This window comes from Solanum verrucosum, unplaced genomic scaffold (genome assembly GCF_900185275.1).
Source record: "Solanum verrucosum unplaced genomic scaffold, falcon-dt-bn FXZP01000060.1, whole genome shotgun sequence".
NCBI lineage: Eukaryota > Viridiplantae > Streptophyta > Magnoliopsida > Solanales > Solanaceae > Solanum > Solanum verrucosum.
In genome coordinates, this window is record NW_026020129.1 from 8,924,645 (window position 1) to 8,940,900 (window position 16,256).

General features: G+C 33.5%; 2 protein-coding genes across 5 annotated transcripts; both read right to left on the reverse strand.

The window, feature by feature from the left end:
- Positions 1 to 393: 393 nt before the first annotated feature.
- LOC125826903 (uncharacterized) lies at positions 394 to 7,474 on the reverse strand. 4 transcript variants are annotated; one of them, XM_049506250.1, is made up of 9 exons: positions 7,258 to 7,474; positions 6,601 to 6,749; positions 6,050 to 6,137; positions 5,433 to 5,664; positions 4,624 to 4,698; positions 3,623 to 3,720; positions 2,568 to 2,693; positions 1,131 to 1,220; positions 394 to 804 (listed from the first exon to the last, which is right to left on the reverse strand). In XM_049506250.1, exons 1-9 carry the CDS (start codon positions 7,315 to 7,317, stop codon positions 691 to 693), a joined length of 1,032 nt encoding a protein of 343 aa, XP_049362207.1. In that variant the 5' UTR covers positions 7,318 to 7,474; the 3' UTR covers positions 394 to 690. The 4 variants fall into 4 exon arrangements, with proteins under 4 accessions (XP_049362207.1, XP_049362205.1, XP_049362204.1 ...); XM_049506248.1 differs by having other exon boundaries at positions 3,623 to 3,738; XM_049506247.1 differs by having other exon boundaries at positions 3,623 to 3,738; positions 6,601 to 6,752; positions 7,258 to 7,469.
- Positions 7,475 to 9,531: 2,057 nt separating this feature from the next.
- LOC125826722 (UDP-galactose/UDP-glucose transporter 4-like) lies at positions 9,532 to 12,753 on the reverse strand. The gene is made up of 7 exons (XM_049506068.1): positions 12,590 to 12,753; positions 11,398 to 11,426; positions 11,086 to 11,287; positions 10,720 to 10,962; positions 10,518 to 10,619; positions 9,889 to 9,996; positions 9,532 to 9,774 (listed from the first exon to the last, which is right to left on the reverse strand). The coding sequence occupies exons 1-7, from the start codon at positions 12,713 to 12,715 to the stop codon at positions 9,532 to 9,534; spliced, it is 1,053 nt and encodes a 350-aa protein (XP_049362025.1). The 5' UTR covers positions 12,716 to 12,753.
- Between the last annotated feature and the right edge of the window lie 3,503 nt (positions 12,754 to 16,256).

The window sequence follows — 16,256 nt, forward strand, 5'->3', positions numbered from 1 at the left end:
TAGAGCACAGTAATGTAAGTTACAAACCACAGCTTGACTGTCAACTTTCACTTTTAGCTGTTAGTACTCCCACCGTTTCATATTACTTCAGCCATGCTAAAAATAGTTGTTTCAAGTTACTTGGTTCAATTAATAAAATGACAGTACTCTTTAGCATTTATTTACATGCCTTCTTGCTTTAGCTTGTCCCACTTCAGTTCAAAATGTGCCTTAAATCAGGTCTTAATCTTTCTGCATTATGTGAAGTCCATGCTTCTTAGTTCATAAAATCAACATGTCACAAATAGATTAAGCTTGGTAATAGTAGCATAAGTTTGCAATTGACAATACGGAGTTTAGCTGCTGAAATATACACTGAGGGAGGGAAACGAAAAAATGAATGAAATACGGTACTCATTCCCAACAATATAATTAGAAAGGTATACAATTTCTTATTGTTCTGTTGGGCACATCTCAAATTTTTCCTCTATACATAACAGTGTGTAAAAGCCTCTTGATGGGACAGGACTTCCTACAATAGCAGGATCAGTTCATTTATCCAGCAAAATAACCTCTAAGCTATAACTTAACTGCTAGAACTTCAAGAGTCTTTCAGGTAACTGTCGAAGAGGTGAAGTGATCCATTCCAAGCATCCGTCCTGCTTGGAGGTGGGTAATGATACAAACAGAAAATTGACGCCACGGTAGTTCTCAGGCAGTAGGAGCATGTTCCTGGATGGCTGCTGCCAATTTATTACGATCCTCCTCTGTTTTCGTTCTTATCAAGAATGTTCGTGCAACAACATCATCATTGTCACCATCACCCTAAGAAATATAAGCAATACATTCAACCATTTAGTGCAGTTGGAGGATAAGGGAATAAAATAAACCTATGGCATCAAATAGAAACAATTTCTTCAAGTTCTAGCTTTGTTATTCTATAAGTAACTTGATAAAAACTGGAAATCACGGTAGTTAGAATGAGTGCAGCAGCACTCCAGAAAATGTCCATTGTTTTTTAAAAAAAAAAATACCATTTAAGCTTTCAAGAACCATGCTTGTTAAATTTACACTCACAGGAGTTTGTTCAAACTGGCAAGCATTTTTCAAATAAAATAAAAATTACGGATATTTTTGGTTAGGATTATTACCGAGGTATGGAATATAGCAACAACGGAATTCTTCTGCAAGTTTGTTTTAATGCCTTGATACAACAATGCATTAAGCAAAATTTTTCCAACCTGCAACAAATATAAAATAGGCAAAAAGTAAATGTTAGGTGAAATCTTTTTTGATAAGTAGAAAGGTTAAGGTGTGATCTAGTTCTCATGTCTAAAGAGCAAGACGACTGAAATAAGTAATTATATATCCAGCATTTATCTGGGAAAAGAAAAGGAGAAAAATGTAGGATGGACACAAAATCTTGTTTACTTTGGAGTGTCAAGTCAAAGAGAAGTGAAAATTTTGTCTTCTCGACCAATTCTGTATATCATCCCTAGAATAAATAACATCCCAAGCTTCCACTGTTATAATGTTATCTTTGCTATTAATTTTTCATATTTTATTTTTGATAATGATGGTGTCTGGGGTAGCTCGCGCACACCTGGATTATTTCACAGGTACCTTCAACTTCCCACCAATATATAGATACCTTTTTTTATTTGAGAAGGTAACACTTAGTATATATTAACAATACAGCACCTAGGTTTGTGCTAAAACCATATTTAAAGTGAAAAAGAAAAACAAACTGCTTCATCAGCCTGACAAAAAAACAAGGGTTCCTATCATTGAAGCAGCATCTCTATGTTTCTCTGGTTAACCCAAATAGATACTTGTAATTGCCCACTAAGGCTGTGTCACATGTTATATTAGTTATTATAATATTAAAAGAACCATGAAGAGAGGGGCAAACGAAAGAAGCTAAGTTCATGCACTACATTGGTGACAAGCTCAACTCAGCTCGTCATTTCTTGAGCATGACTTGAATAACAAAGCAACCCAAGCTCAAGCTGTGACGTGAACCTGTTGGAAATTAAGTTTGTATCTACCTCTAACTATTCAAGCTAGACGAATTCATTGACCAAAATACAGCATCTAAAAGCTAAGATCATTAGATTACTGTAAACAGCTTGACTGATGTCTGATAAAATATATTAGACCATGGCTTAGATTTGATTTGTTTATTCTTGAATATTGAGATATATTACTTTTTTCCTAAAAAAAATTGAGATCTCAAAATAGAACCATACATTTGGCAAGGAAAAAGTTACTTTAGGATAAGTTGAAGACCATTTGTGCATTTTGCTAGATAATACCAAATAAGAATTACAAATGGTTTCATTGCCAATTTTACAATTCTGCCTTTATAGTTCGACTGACAACTATATGCATCCCTTCCTACTAAAGATCCAATAAAATAAAAACTGAATAAAAGAACATTTCCTAGTTAGGACTACAACAACAATAACATATCCAGTGAAATCCCACAGGTTGGGTTTGGACCTGTTGGGAGTAGGGTATACTATAATTTATTTTATTTTGGATGGCGTGAGGGGTGCACTTGAAGCAACAAATGGTATAGAACTTACATCATTTCGTATCAGGATAGTTGGTTTCGATTCCCGGGTACCCTTGCTAACACCTTCTTTACACTTGATAGAAAGCTGACCCGTGCCCCTGTCTTTCCATGCATCTTTATCCACTGGATCAGCTGACTGAACAAATAGAATTAAGGAAAAAGAAATGTCACAGCCGAAACAGATAAAAGATTGAGCTAGACATCTCAAATTCAACACAATTTTGATACATATAAAATAAGTCATAGCTTGAATTTGTATCTGGAAAAGAATGTTCATGGTCAAACTTTTAGTATGATGTACTTGAGGCATGAAACTGTAGTGCCTTGATGACAAAAGGCTGAATGCAATGAACAAGGTAAAAAGTAAAATGACACAACAAAAAATGGTGATAATTTTTATATGAGATATTACCCATCAACATTGCTGTATGAGATACTTTTTGTATCATTTGGACTAACATCTTATCTTGACCTTCTCAAATAAATTGTTATATGAGATCACAGAATGTAGCAATCTGTATGAACAATTTGTTTAGCATACTAATGTCCTAAACAAGAATTACTGCAATTTCATGCAAGAAAAAATGCAGAGTCACACATGCAAAACACAAAAGAATACAACAAATCGGACATGATTCAATGACCACCTCTGCTTGCTTCACCTGCTGAAAGCTACCCTTGCACATGTCATAGAGCCTAACAGCAATTATTATACAGAATGTTGGCAGAATAAAAGAGTAACAGCTATGACATGCCTCAGACAAAATTGACCATCACAGTTCAGTTCATCAGTCACTCGTTGTCAACATGAAACATGCCTAAGTTACTAATCATAAAAATATTGATGCAAGAGAAGCAGTATGAATAAAAATCAGAATTCTTAAAAGATGGTATATATCTAGACTAAATATAAGTGAAGTTCAAAGACTTTAAAAATGGGTAACCATCCAGTAATATGATTTTCTTTTATTGTTATAGCCATCCAGTAATATGATTAGAGCACCAAAAAGGACTATACATGATATATTTCTTCCTAAACAGAAGTAAGCACTTGTACTACGTTACCTTCACATAAAGTTTACATTTGACCTCATGGACAACAGTGACTCCCTTTTCTTCTGTCTTCTTCACAGATGGACTGCTTGGCTGCTCCACTTCATCTTCTGCATTACAAAAATAATCTCCACAGTTATGGAGCAAATAAAAAAAAAGGGAAATCAAAAACTCCTGAGGCCAATAGTGAAAAATTAAAAGAATAGTCTCCAAAAAATTTTATGAGATGAAATCCTTTGATACAGCCCAACAACTTCTTTAGTATAATACAAAAACTGTATGCAGGGTCAGTAAGTGTTTAGACTGTGTATATGACAGTATTCTTTTTTTCCCTGTTACACTTCATTTGCCATGCTATAAAAATTGAGAAAACAAAATCCTGGTCGTTTTAAATGGCTAACAGTTAACACTAGGTATGTGACGGCCTAGTCTTAGATTGACTTGTTTTCAGCATTAGAAATAGATACTACTGCTTACACAATATTATCCTCCATTTGTTCTGTAATCATTCATTAGTCTTTAGTTCCTACCAAAATCTGTTACATCAAAGGTGTGACCTTCAAGTGATAAATTTGAATTGGAGCAAACAAGAACACACTTGTCTCAAACTCCAAAGTTCATGTTCTAAAATCCCAAAAAGAAAATAAAACAATGGTATTTCCCCTTTACTGTTGACGGCTGCTCCAACAGTAAAAGGCTGCTCACCAAGGCTCGGTGCTTGTGCCAAATGGAGGTAGTAGGTAACTAGTGGAATAGTAGCGGAGCATGCAAACTGGCAAGGACACCACCATCATAAAAAATGTTAATACTCTCAAAGTATTAGGCATTTAACCTCCACCTTATGGTTCAGATGAACAACTACTAAAACTTAAAAAAAAGAAAAGAGGGGGGGGGGGGGGGGTAACCGGTTTATACTGACATATGACGAGTTTCAAGAAGCACGAGAGATTTAGAGGTAACTAATAACTTGACCTAGTGAAAATCAACTGAAGCATGAAAACACCAAATCTTACCAGCATCTTGGACATCATTAGCAGCAGCAGTTTTCAGAGGTACCAAATTCTGGGTTTGTACAGAAGGTTGAAGCCCTAAAAGGATAAGCAAGTTCAGCAGTCAAATAAATCTGTAAGCTATTTGACAAAATCAAAAGATTATATGAGCATGGAAGAGACTTGACCGGAAGAAAAACATAGTTAATCAATCAGAGGTGTAGTTGGTGATGCAGTCCTTTCTGTTCTCCCCAATTATCTCTTCCACCACACAATACAATTACTTTTGGTCAAGCAACTGAATAGAGCTTTTGTTTTTACATAACTGGAAACATTACAACTTTTTTTTTGATAAGGGGAAGGCAGAACATTTGGTAAATTGATAACAAATTGGTTCATCCCATACTTTCTTAACAGCTGAACTAGGCTATTATGCATCAGGTGCAAGATTGGTTATTTATTTCAATCTTCGGAAGAATTTATGATATAATATATCCCACTTCCCTAGATGTAATGAGGATTGATGTATCCTAAATAACTGGTCCATGATCACAGAACTACTGCAGGAAACTGACTTCAGAGAAGTGTCACATCTGTGTATTAAATTAAAAATTCCATAAAAAATGACACCTCAGTTCAGATTTTTTTCCTTTGATTCACTTCTGCTACATAGCAGCAGTGAGCTAAATTAGTCTAAGAACAAGCTAATACTATAACAGGATCCAGTTATTTTCTTCCCTACTGCTAGAATAATAGAGATATCAGAATATTAAAAAAGAGTAAAAAATAGAAAAAGAAAAGCAATAAAAGCATCCAGGATAAAGAAGACTCACCAAATGAAAAGGGAGTTGTTTTGCTAAAGAGAGCTCCTGAGTTCCATGACGCACCAAAACTTGAAGATGAATTAGCCACAGGAGCATCAGGTTTGGGAAAAGATAATCGACCATCACTCTCCTTATTTTCTGACTCTAGGGTCTTCAAAGCAGCTTGGGATCCATGTGCAGATTTGATCTCTCCATTGGAAGAATTAGCTTTCAGCCAATTCACAATGTCACTAAACTTCTCCTGCAATTGAATAACCACAATTGAAACACCACCAGTATATGAAGAAGCAGATATCAAGTCCTATACATGTTCATTTTCATATGAAAGCTTTCATCAACTAGCACTATTTTAGGCGAGTTCAAAACAGAAAGCATGTCTGGCATACAATAGATGATATGCTCTTCCAAAAAACCTAGCAGAAATATGTTGACCTGCCCTATCTCAGCAATGAATTAGCAAACTAAATTGCATCAATATGGGGAAACTGAATAAGGAACACATCCTCAACTAAAGCAATTTATAAAGAATCTTTGTAGTGTGTGTATATACATTTACTGGAGTAACACTCATATTAACTGGCTGAGAAAAAATTGGAGCATGAAAATCTGAGAGATGCCAAAGATACCTTGATAGTTGAAGAATGGTTTAAGTAGTCTTGAATTCCATCTTCCCAAAGTTCATCAGGGTTGTTCTGTAACTGTGCTTGGACCCAACTGCTCATAAAAAACAGTAGAATTCACTAATTCAATATAGACTCTACATCTGCGAAAGCTTTTTATCCTCCAGTGAGACTAGCAAATTCAATGGAGATGAACAAGAAAGAAAACAAACTCTCTCTCATAAAGGAGAACAACCAGTGAGTTAACTACAGCAAATAAATGAAAGCATAGATTGACATGCTGCTACCATGTTTGGAGGAATAGAGTGAGATTCCAGAGAAAGCAAGTTTGACTTTCAATTAGATCAGGTTTCCACGTTTTCACTTTTATTTATCCATTAATACCAAATGGTATTGTTTTCCTCATCTTTTTTTTTTTTTTTTTTTTTTGGGGGGCGGGGGGGGGGGTGGAGGGATTGCATAGATTCAGAAAGAATGTGAAGAGATAAATTGTCCATAGAGAGCATGACAAATTACATCTTGAGAAGCAAAGTAGTTGAAACAGAAAGATGAGAGACCTTGCGAACTGAGTATTGAGAGCTCTCACATGCTGTCTAGATGATTCGGCCCTTTGCATATCTAACTGTGGAGCCTTCATTGTTTGTGGTTGGGATTGCTCAGCCTTTTGTGAATCAAAAATTGATCCCATTATTCTCTTTCCTTGAATCTGCTTTGGAACCAGCAAACACGTAAGAGATACGAGAAGGGTCAGCACAACTATCTACAAGGATTCTACTAATATTTCACACAAAAAAAATGCTATCTGTACACAAATTAGATGAATTTTCCTCCTTTACACAGTTGAACTAAGATTTCGAACAACAGGGCAGCTCTAACCAATCAATAAACTATGATCTCCATTCCAAATTAGTTACTCTCAGCTCTATGAATATTCCTACAATCCTCTTCCACTTTGTTCACATCCATCTCACTCCAATACCAAAAAAATCATCTTTTTAATAGAATCAACAACTCTAATATCCAAAAATTCAAACCACATACTATTAACTAAAAAAAAAAAAAACCTCCAACACAAATTTGACTGCATTCGCTAGTTTACACACTTGAAAAGCTAAAACTTCAGCACAAAAGAGCAGCTTTAAGAGCTATGCTTCAAGTTTCGCAGCAAAATACACTGCATATAACAGTTGAGAGTAAAGAAAAGACAAACTCACTGAGTCGTTTGTGAACGATTTGGAATCGGACGGAGCGAATCGTTTGGTTCCTCTCATCATCGAGATTATTAAAAACACAAATTCAATTTCTGAATACACAGAACAATTTGGGATTTTGTTTCAATTTTTTTGAAAATTAGGGTTTTTTGTTCTTCTTGTTGTTGCCAGTGATGAATGAACAGAGAGTTGGAAGAGGGGAAATAGTATCTGGGCCGTGAAATTGGGTTTTGGGGCATAAATATTCAATTCGGATCGTTAGATTCGATTATGGAAAATTTAGGGCTTGACGGGTATCGCCGTTGGGGGCCATGCTGTTCTCGATAATTATAAGGAGTCGTTTGATAGAATCAGTGGCGGATCTATGAAGGGCTGTGGGGGTGCCACGCCACCCCCGAACTTCGACGGAAACTCTATATATACATAGGTATATATATATAATATTTATATAAATATAAAGCGTGTCACCCACAGAACAAAATTAGCTTGTCGTGCCACGGTAGGAGGACAACGAAGATTGATGTTGCGAGTTCGAATCCCATTTGGCACCCACGGACTCTAAATCCTGGATCCGCCACTGGATAGAATGTATTAAAAAAAACAATGCATGCATTAATTTATGAAATTATTAGTGATATTAGTAATTTTAATACATATATTAGCATGATTAATGATATCGTTGTTTCTTAAAATCTTCTTCATATTCTTTCCACCATATTTGTAGAGGGTATATCCAACACTATTTTTATACACCATATCAAACGATTTTGTACAAGTTTGTTGATAGCTGATTCTGAAGAGAGTTATGCACGCATTAAATTTCGCATAATATTATGTTTGGTAGTTAATTTGGTGATAAATTAAGTATATATAAAATTATTAATGTGCTTGATTTTCTATTTGATAATCCATATAACAAATAGATAGTATTAGTTATAAAGAAATTTATGTATAACTTATAATGTGAGTACTAGTAAGTTGTAATCCATATCACATTGATAGTTTTCGGTGCAAACTCAATCGGACTCTAATGTGAGTATGAAAATTTAAAAAAAATCTACCAAACGGTCCCTTAATAACGGAGCACTAAAAACGGCTGTAATTTTCACGTGGGACATGTGGTATTGTCTTTTTAGCAGTAATTTGACAGACACCCCAGCCACATCCTCATGACACAGTGGGACCCAGCACTTCTAAATGTTTTTTTCTTAAAAAAATAAATAAATTGTATCCGAGCAAGGAAAAGGATAATGGGAAGGGCTAGAGGAAGAAATTCCATTTACTACCAATAACTAGCAGGTTTAAGTGTCAATATGGGTTGTGGTGCAGTGATGAAAACTCAGAGGTCTCGAGTTTGAATCCTGAATATAGAGAAAATCCTATTAGAATCATCATTTCTGAATGAGTCGTGTAGTGGACAATCTAAGTTCAAGTTATTCGAATGCGCCTCTAAACTAAATTAGCTAGAGAATTTTTTTTGTTTGTCTATAAGACTATAAATAACTGGTAGACCTATAAGTTACATGTTTGAATGTGTCAGTGAATTTTATCTATAATGCTTGTTTTAGGATAGACGACCTATTTTATATTTTTTTAAATATGGCCTTTTCCTAGACTACGCGTGAAGGCAAGATATCTCTTTATAAATATTTTTTGTAAAATGTTTTCAACACTTCAAAATCAAATTCACTTTCTCAATATAAACAATTAAAAGATTCGTATGAATGTGCCAGTGAATTCTATCTATAATGCTTGTTTCAGGATAGACGACCTATTTTATATATATATTTTTTAAATATGGCCTTTTCCTAGACTACGCGTGAAGGCAAGATATCTCTCTGTAGATATTTTTTGTAAAATGTTTTCAACACTTCAAAATCAAATCCACTTTCTCAATATAAACAACAAAAGATTCAGCGAAATCCCACAAAATGGGGTCGGAGAAAGATAGAATACACACATATTTTACCACTACCTCGGAGAGAGGTTGTTTCCACCACTTTTGCTCAATATAAGTAAGAGAACAATGTCAATCAGTCATCTACCAAAGAAATGGGGATCAAGGAAAGTGCACAATTGAATCCAAGAATTCCCTTGAAATCTTTTTTGGGAGTTATAAATTTACACAAAAAACTCCACCTTAATATAGAGCTTTTAATATTCTTTTTTTTTACAACCAAGAAAATAAATAAAAATCAAAAGAAAGCAAATAGGCTTAAGAAAAACAAAAACAAAGTGGTTAGCAGCAACTAACTAAAACTTATTTACTTTTTTAGCTCATACTAATGGTCTCTTCTCTTCATCTGCAGTATTTTCTGATGATATGTTTTCCTCTTTGTGACGACTCCGCCTAATATTATCCGATTTCACAGCTCGTTGAGGAGGTTTACTGTCAGGCAAGAGGCGCGAAACAATTCCCATTGATATTAACAGCAATCCAGAGAAATGTTGTTCGGTTAGTGGCTTAGTAAAGATCAAGTATGACAACAACAATGTCACAGCCTTTCTTGCTGTTGTTACCTGTTATATGAATCGATATGTGTAAACGTGTCTTTCGTTTTGAAAACTAGAATGAGAGAAACGAACAAGAAGAATACTGTGACATTTAGAGGATTAGACAATCAAGAGATTTACCATAGCAGTAGCGGCAGCACCAAAGATAGCAATGAGTGATAAAACTGAAATTTGACCGATGAATGTGGCCATTGCTTCAAATACCAAGACCCCATAAACATATGGATGCTGCAAGATACACAGCAGAATGTGAGTGTAATTTAACTTCGTAGCAGCCAGACGAAAAGAATTTTATCGAGTTCTACATATGTCATCATTCATAACTAAATCTGTGGATATATAATAGAATGAACGTAAATAACTAAAGATTAGTTGAATGTAGAACACACTGTGATAATAGTTACTCATTCTGTTTCACATTGTGTTGCTCGGACTCTCAAAAAATGTTGTTGCACCCGTGTCGGACAGTCCAAAAATGCACTTTTTTTGGAGTATCCAACACTCACCCATTGATATTTTTGAAGAGTCAGAGAAACATAGGCTCTAAATGCACAAATCTGACAAGATCAAATAAGATTGCAAGAAAAAGAAACTGTATGCTGGATCAAGGGATAGTAATGCCTAATTCAAACCATTCGAGACGAATGTATTCTCTCAATTCGTTATTCTCCTTATCTCAGGACAAAAAAACAAAAACAAGTGAACATGGTATAATATAAAAAGAATTAGAGGGGGATTTCTTTGTTGACCTCAGAACATGATTTCCATGCAACCACAAGTTCTCCTGTTAGTATCATGGGAAGAAGTAGAACAGGAGCCCCAACGACTGTCGAGCAGAATAGCATCTCCATCTGATAAAATTTAGCGTGTCAATCAAATTAGCAAAATTATTACTCGACATACACATGTGCTAGCTTTAATCAGTCATGTGGCAAACCAGAATCATAATACCTGAGAAGTATCAGGATTCAGTGTAAAAATCGCTTCCTGCAGATTACCGAGAAAAGAGTCCATTACCAGTGCACCAGTTATCATAATGACACCGATGATACTGAAATTCGGAGAAGTATTGGCATCTGCTAACGTGAAAAATACCAGGCCCCCAACGAAAAGCACAGCTGAAACATATTCTTGAACCGGGTATTTTCTCCTTAAGCTAGGCATAAAGGCGCCCACTACCATTACCGGTAGTAACTACACTCCAAAAATGAATATAGAAGATTTAGACCAATGTCCGGATGGATTGGCTAGTACCATCACCACTTTTACCAATATATTTTAGTACTGTGAAGTGTAACGATTAAGTTTTCAGTGTACCTTAGTGGATTTGAACATGATTTGTGCTGGATAGTTTAGATAAGCCAAGGAGCCCTTTGTTAATCCATGAGAACACATGAGTACAACAGAGAGCTTCACATATATTTTCCACGGGTTCACCATTTGCTTTGTGGTGAAACCTTGTATACGTATGAGAAATAGATATACAAAACCTTGTACAAAGGTAAAATACCACCCATAGCTGAAACCATGATTGAGAAAAAAGTGTCACAAATAACTTCTATGTGGATAATATGATAATGATCAAAGTGAAAAAAGTAATTAAAATTTTGAAGGAAGACAGTAGCCTACCTGAATCCCAGTCGATTGTATACATACTCCTGCAAATAGAAATAAATAAAATTGAAGCATTTTCTTCGCAACGTGGAATTTGGTTACAAACTAAGAACAAAATTAAACCTAACACTGATAGAAGAGAAGAACATCATTAAAAAGCACTCAATATCAAAGGATTAAAAGGGAAACGCGGTGCTATAAGCTCCCGCTTTGCGTGGGGTCCGGGGAAGGGCCGTACCACAAGGGTCTATTTTACGCAACCTTACCCTGCATTTCTGCAAGAGGTTGTTTCCACAGATTGAACCCGTGACCTCTCCTGTGCATCCACTATACAAGAACAACTACACCTCAACCCCAACTACTCGGGGACCGTCCATTTTACTCTATATAAACCCATTCCACCACAAATATCAATTAATTTGAGGTTTTGTAACACTAGAAGCTCTCTACATTTCCTAATGACATACAAATCACTAGATAGACTAAAAGAAACACTCAGCCTAATGTAAGCATCCTAGTTTTAACTAAGCCTTAATATAGCCCTTAGGAAATTACCCTTCCGGAAAACGTTAGACTTGAGTTTAATGTTCGCTCATATATTTCTCAACCTTACCGACAAAACACTTGATTGTCGTCTAAAGTTTGCTCAAATGGTATCTTTAGATCGTGGTCTAAAGGTCCATAACTTGCAAGACAAATAAAAAGATGGTCATTCACTAATCAGCTCTCCCAAAACTGGTGAAAATTTCCACAAGCACACAAACGACCCCTGCATCTGTCAAATATCTCCTGCATTTTCATTTGTATGATGTCCCTATAACAGAAGAAAAACAGTAACTATTGGGCAAAACTTTAAAGTCAATGTAACAGTAATCCAATGATGAAAAAACACTTATAAGAAACTTCCTACAAGAATATATATTGTTTGTGTTACTTCCTTTTTTAGTTTGTTTTAAAAAAAAATGTTTCTATCCCTTTTTGGCAACTCACTTTTCATGTGTCATAGTTAATATCACAAGATTAAAGATCATTTCGTACATTCTACATATATTTATTAAACAATTTCAGAAGTTCTTTTACTTTCTTAAACTACATTACAAGTCAAAACTGAACAAACAAATCAAAACGGAGGAGTAATATAAATGAAAAACCATAGAATATTGATTGAAACAGGGAAAAAAGAAGAAGAGAAAAGCATGAAACAGACCTCACATAAGCCATTAACAAGATAACCAAAGAAGAATCCAGAAGAGCAAATGAGGAATTGTTGCCATTTGGGTCTATCAGTTAGTGAAATCCCAAACAAAAACCTTGCTTGATCATCACTCTTCATCTCCTTCCTCTTCCCTCAAACCCCTTTAACTCTAACACACAAAATAATCAAAAAAGATTGAAACTTTTCAAGGAATTCAAGAAAAAATTCAAAAACCCCTCAAACTCTAACAAGCTAAAAAAGTTTAAAAAGGTTGCAACTTTAAGCAATTCAAGAAAAAAAAAATCAACACCCCATCAAACCCCTCAAACTCTAACAAGCTAAAAAAGTTAAAAAGATTGCAACTTTAAGGAATTCAAGAAAAAAAATCAACACCCCATCAAACCCCTCAAACTCTAACAACCTAAAAAAAGTTTTAAAAAAAGACTTCAACTTTAAGAAATTCAAGAAAAAAAATCAACAGCCCAATAGTTGCATGGTCTCTTTTTTGAGTGAACAAAGTAAGAGAAAAGGGCAAATGCAACACCAACAAAAGAATGAAAAGGTTCAAGAAAAGTATCAGATTTTTTGCTTAGACTTGTCAGTCACTCAATTTTCTCTTTCCTTTACTTGAAATCCCTATTTCTCTCTGCTTTAAATGGAATTAAATCCTAGTAAATAACGCCCTTAAAGAACCAAAAAAAAGTGGCCTTGAAAAAAGGAGAAAATATGGAATGAAAGATTATTGAAACAAAGTTTACTGAGCTATATTTGAAGCGTTACTAGATTGCCATATTAAATTAGTACTATATATTATAGGGTTCACATTCTATATTGTAGAATTGTAGAAAACTAGAAATAGTCTAAAAATAGTTTTTCATTTTGTTTTAGTACCGTTAATAATCTGTTTCATTCTCCTTCTTTCTATTGTTTTTTGTTATGACTTTTTCATTTTTGTTATTTTTTGCTAAACTGTTTTGAACAATATTTTCTTGAGTTTTGTTATTTTTGCTAAACTGTTTTGAACAATATTTTCTTGAGTTTTGTTATTTTTTGCTAAACTGTTTTGAACAATATTTTCTTGAGTTGAGGATTTGTTAGAAACAACTTTGATAAGGTCTGCGTACACCTACTTTCCAATTACATTGATATGTTGTTGTAGCGTTTCATTTCGATATAATTTTTCTACATTTTTTAGAAACAATTTAATGATAAATTTTGAAATTTTCTATTACAATAACTAATATTATGTCTTGTTCACAAATAGTTGAAGTTCGAAAGTTATATGAATTTTTATTATTTTTGTTGCTTCGTTTTGATAGTTTTACGTTAATCGATTGCTAATTTACTTTAATTCTCGCTTTTTATATAAATTTGACACGAACAATATAAGCCAGCCAAGAAACGAATTGAAGTTAGTATTTATTAAGTTTCTAATTCTAATGACCTAGATTTATTTGAAGTAAATTGAAAATAAAAGTAAGAATCAACATTAAAATTAAATGTCTTACGTTAGTACTTCGAATTTAGTCATTTTAAGAAGGAAGTGCAATTGGTGTAATCTTTTTTAAACCAAGCTCAAGCTAAATTGTTATAAGCATAATTCTTGATGGTATATGTTTATGCAATTTTATATTATAGAGAACCTTTTAGTAGACAAGTAGTTATTTCTATAACATGTTTATTCGGAGTGAATTTCAATTAATATAAATAAATAAATTTTGAATATTGAATGAAATAAAGTTTGTGACCGTCCAAACTAGGAAGTAGCACCATTTTTTTCATCGGCAAAACCTTTTCCCAATACATTAATATCAAGTACAATTAAATTATCTATCGTAAATCAATGAAGTTTCTATAAAATAGATTAATCAGAAAAAATGTACTCTAATATTTTGTCTTCTTATAATTTGAATTTTAAAAAAAAAAGTCTTTTAAAATCTTTTTATGTAAAAATGAAGATCTCTTATATATAAAAATGAATTCATTAACTTTTATTTTATTTTGTATATTTATTAATAACTTTATTCCATAAACTTAATCATCATTATATAATAATTTTTAAAATTATTATTGAAACTCATACTTGGAATTTGTTCAATTTTATCAGCAGAATTTTGTATGTTTTGGGGTCTAGGGAGCAATCTCCGTAACTTCAGGGGCCATATTTTATTCTTAACTTTTTGTTTTTTTTTTTCCATTTATAGTGTGTCACAATATTCACAGTCATCCTCTATGAAATTCTGTGACAAATTTTAAATGATTTTTTTGCACCGAGCCACCGATTAGACAGATATCGTGATTTTATGCTTAAAATATGTCTCTGTCTTTTTTTGTTTATCAATTTAGTGTAAATTAGAAAATAATCGAAAAGATTTTGATAATATATAAAAACGATTCGTTACTATATTTCTGAATTACTGACTATACCTTCCTTACTTTGACAAACTTTTGTGTATATATAATAATATAAATCTACACAATAATATATGTAAGGGTAAATTTCAAGTTATAACAAAAATAAAGATTACTATAATAAATGAAGGTGTTGTGGGGGATATGATTCTTAATTTGTGTTTTGCCACTATCTGAAGCTTAAAGAGCCAAAAAGTCATTTTCTTATTATGTAATTTAAGTATCTAACAAATATTAGGGACATTTATAGCAAAAAGGAAAAGTTACACTTCTCTTTTACGTCTACAATTTGCATTTAGCTAATTTTTAGCTTGTCTTTTTAAAAATAAATAAAATATCAATAGAAAACAAATACAAGAAATGTCAAATACACTTTCCTCCCTTAACTTTTTCACTTGGTGACAAAAAATCCACCTTACATTTTTAAATTGTACTTGTGACCCCCTTCAAATGTAAGTTAATAATAAAATGGTAAATTTTTCGTTAATAGATTCAAAAATATTTTTATTCAAGGTACGCTTCTCCATGCTGAATAAACTTATAAAAAAAAAAAAATCTCAACACAAAGATTAGGAAGAAAGAGAGTGAGGTACATCCTGAGCGCGATCAAACTTACTATCTTCCACTTAAAATTTATGCACATATACATCACTCAACATCACAAAATAGTGTAATACTAGTATCTAGCACTAACTTACGATAATTGAACCACCTCTAACTAGGAAAGGGTATGGATGGAGCTGGGGAGAGCGTAAGTAGAAGCACGTCATAGTTCAATTATGTTGTCTCGATAGAGAGAAGTACCTATAATTAGCTTTTCGGGAATTTTTCAAGCGAACAATTTCAACAAAATCTTACCATTCTTAAATTACTACTATATTCAACTTTATGTATTCCCCCGCTTATGAGTTTAAAAGAAGCTACTCTTTCCGTTCCAATCTGTTTATCTGGTTTTGACATCACACGAAATCGTTTCAATCTATTTATTTGATTTTGACATCATACGAAATCGTTTCAATCTATTTATTTGGTTTTGACATCACAAAAATAAAAATGACTTTTGACATTCTTATTTTGCATGCAATGAAAAGAAAGACAATTGCTAACACTAGTGATCAACTAGAATTTATCATAACTTGATCTAGAAATGGAGTACAAACCAAAGTTCTCTTCTAATTCAGCATTTCACCATTCATCTTTCTCCAAGGAAGAGAAAAAAAAAGGAATGAGATCAACACTAACAACTCTAATTCAAAAAAGCCATTTC

Bases quoted from the DNA above. Each gene is read 5' to 3' on its own strand.
- LOC125826903 (XM_049506247.1), bottom strand. From the start codon at position 7,317: ATGATGAGAGGAACCAAACGATTCGCTCCGTCCGATTCCAAATCGTTC. The intron at 2,694-3,622 runs GTAACGTAGTAC...CTATTTGTTCAG, and splicing joins AATGTAAACTTTATGTGAAG to TCAGCTGATCCAGTGGATAA. The intron at 805-1,130 runs GTAATAATCCTA...TATATTTCTTAG, and splicing joins TTGCTATATTCCATACCTCG to GGTGATGGTGACAATGATGA.
- LOC125826722 (XM_049506068.1), bottom strand. From the start codon at position 12,715: ATGAAGAGTGATGATCAAGCAAGGTTTTTGTTTGGGATTTCACTAACT. The intron at 11,427-12,589 runs GTCTGTTTCATG...TTCTATTTGCAG, and splicing joins TTGTTAATGGCTTATGTGAG to GAGTATGTATACAATCGACT. The intron at 9,775-9,888 runs GTAAATCTCTTG...TTCATATAACAG, and splicing joins GTGCTGCCGCTACTGCTATG to GTAACAACAGCAAGAAAGGC.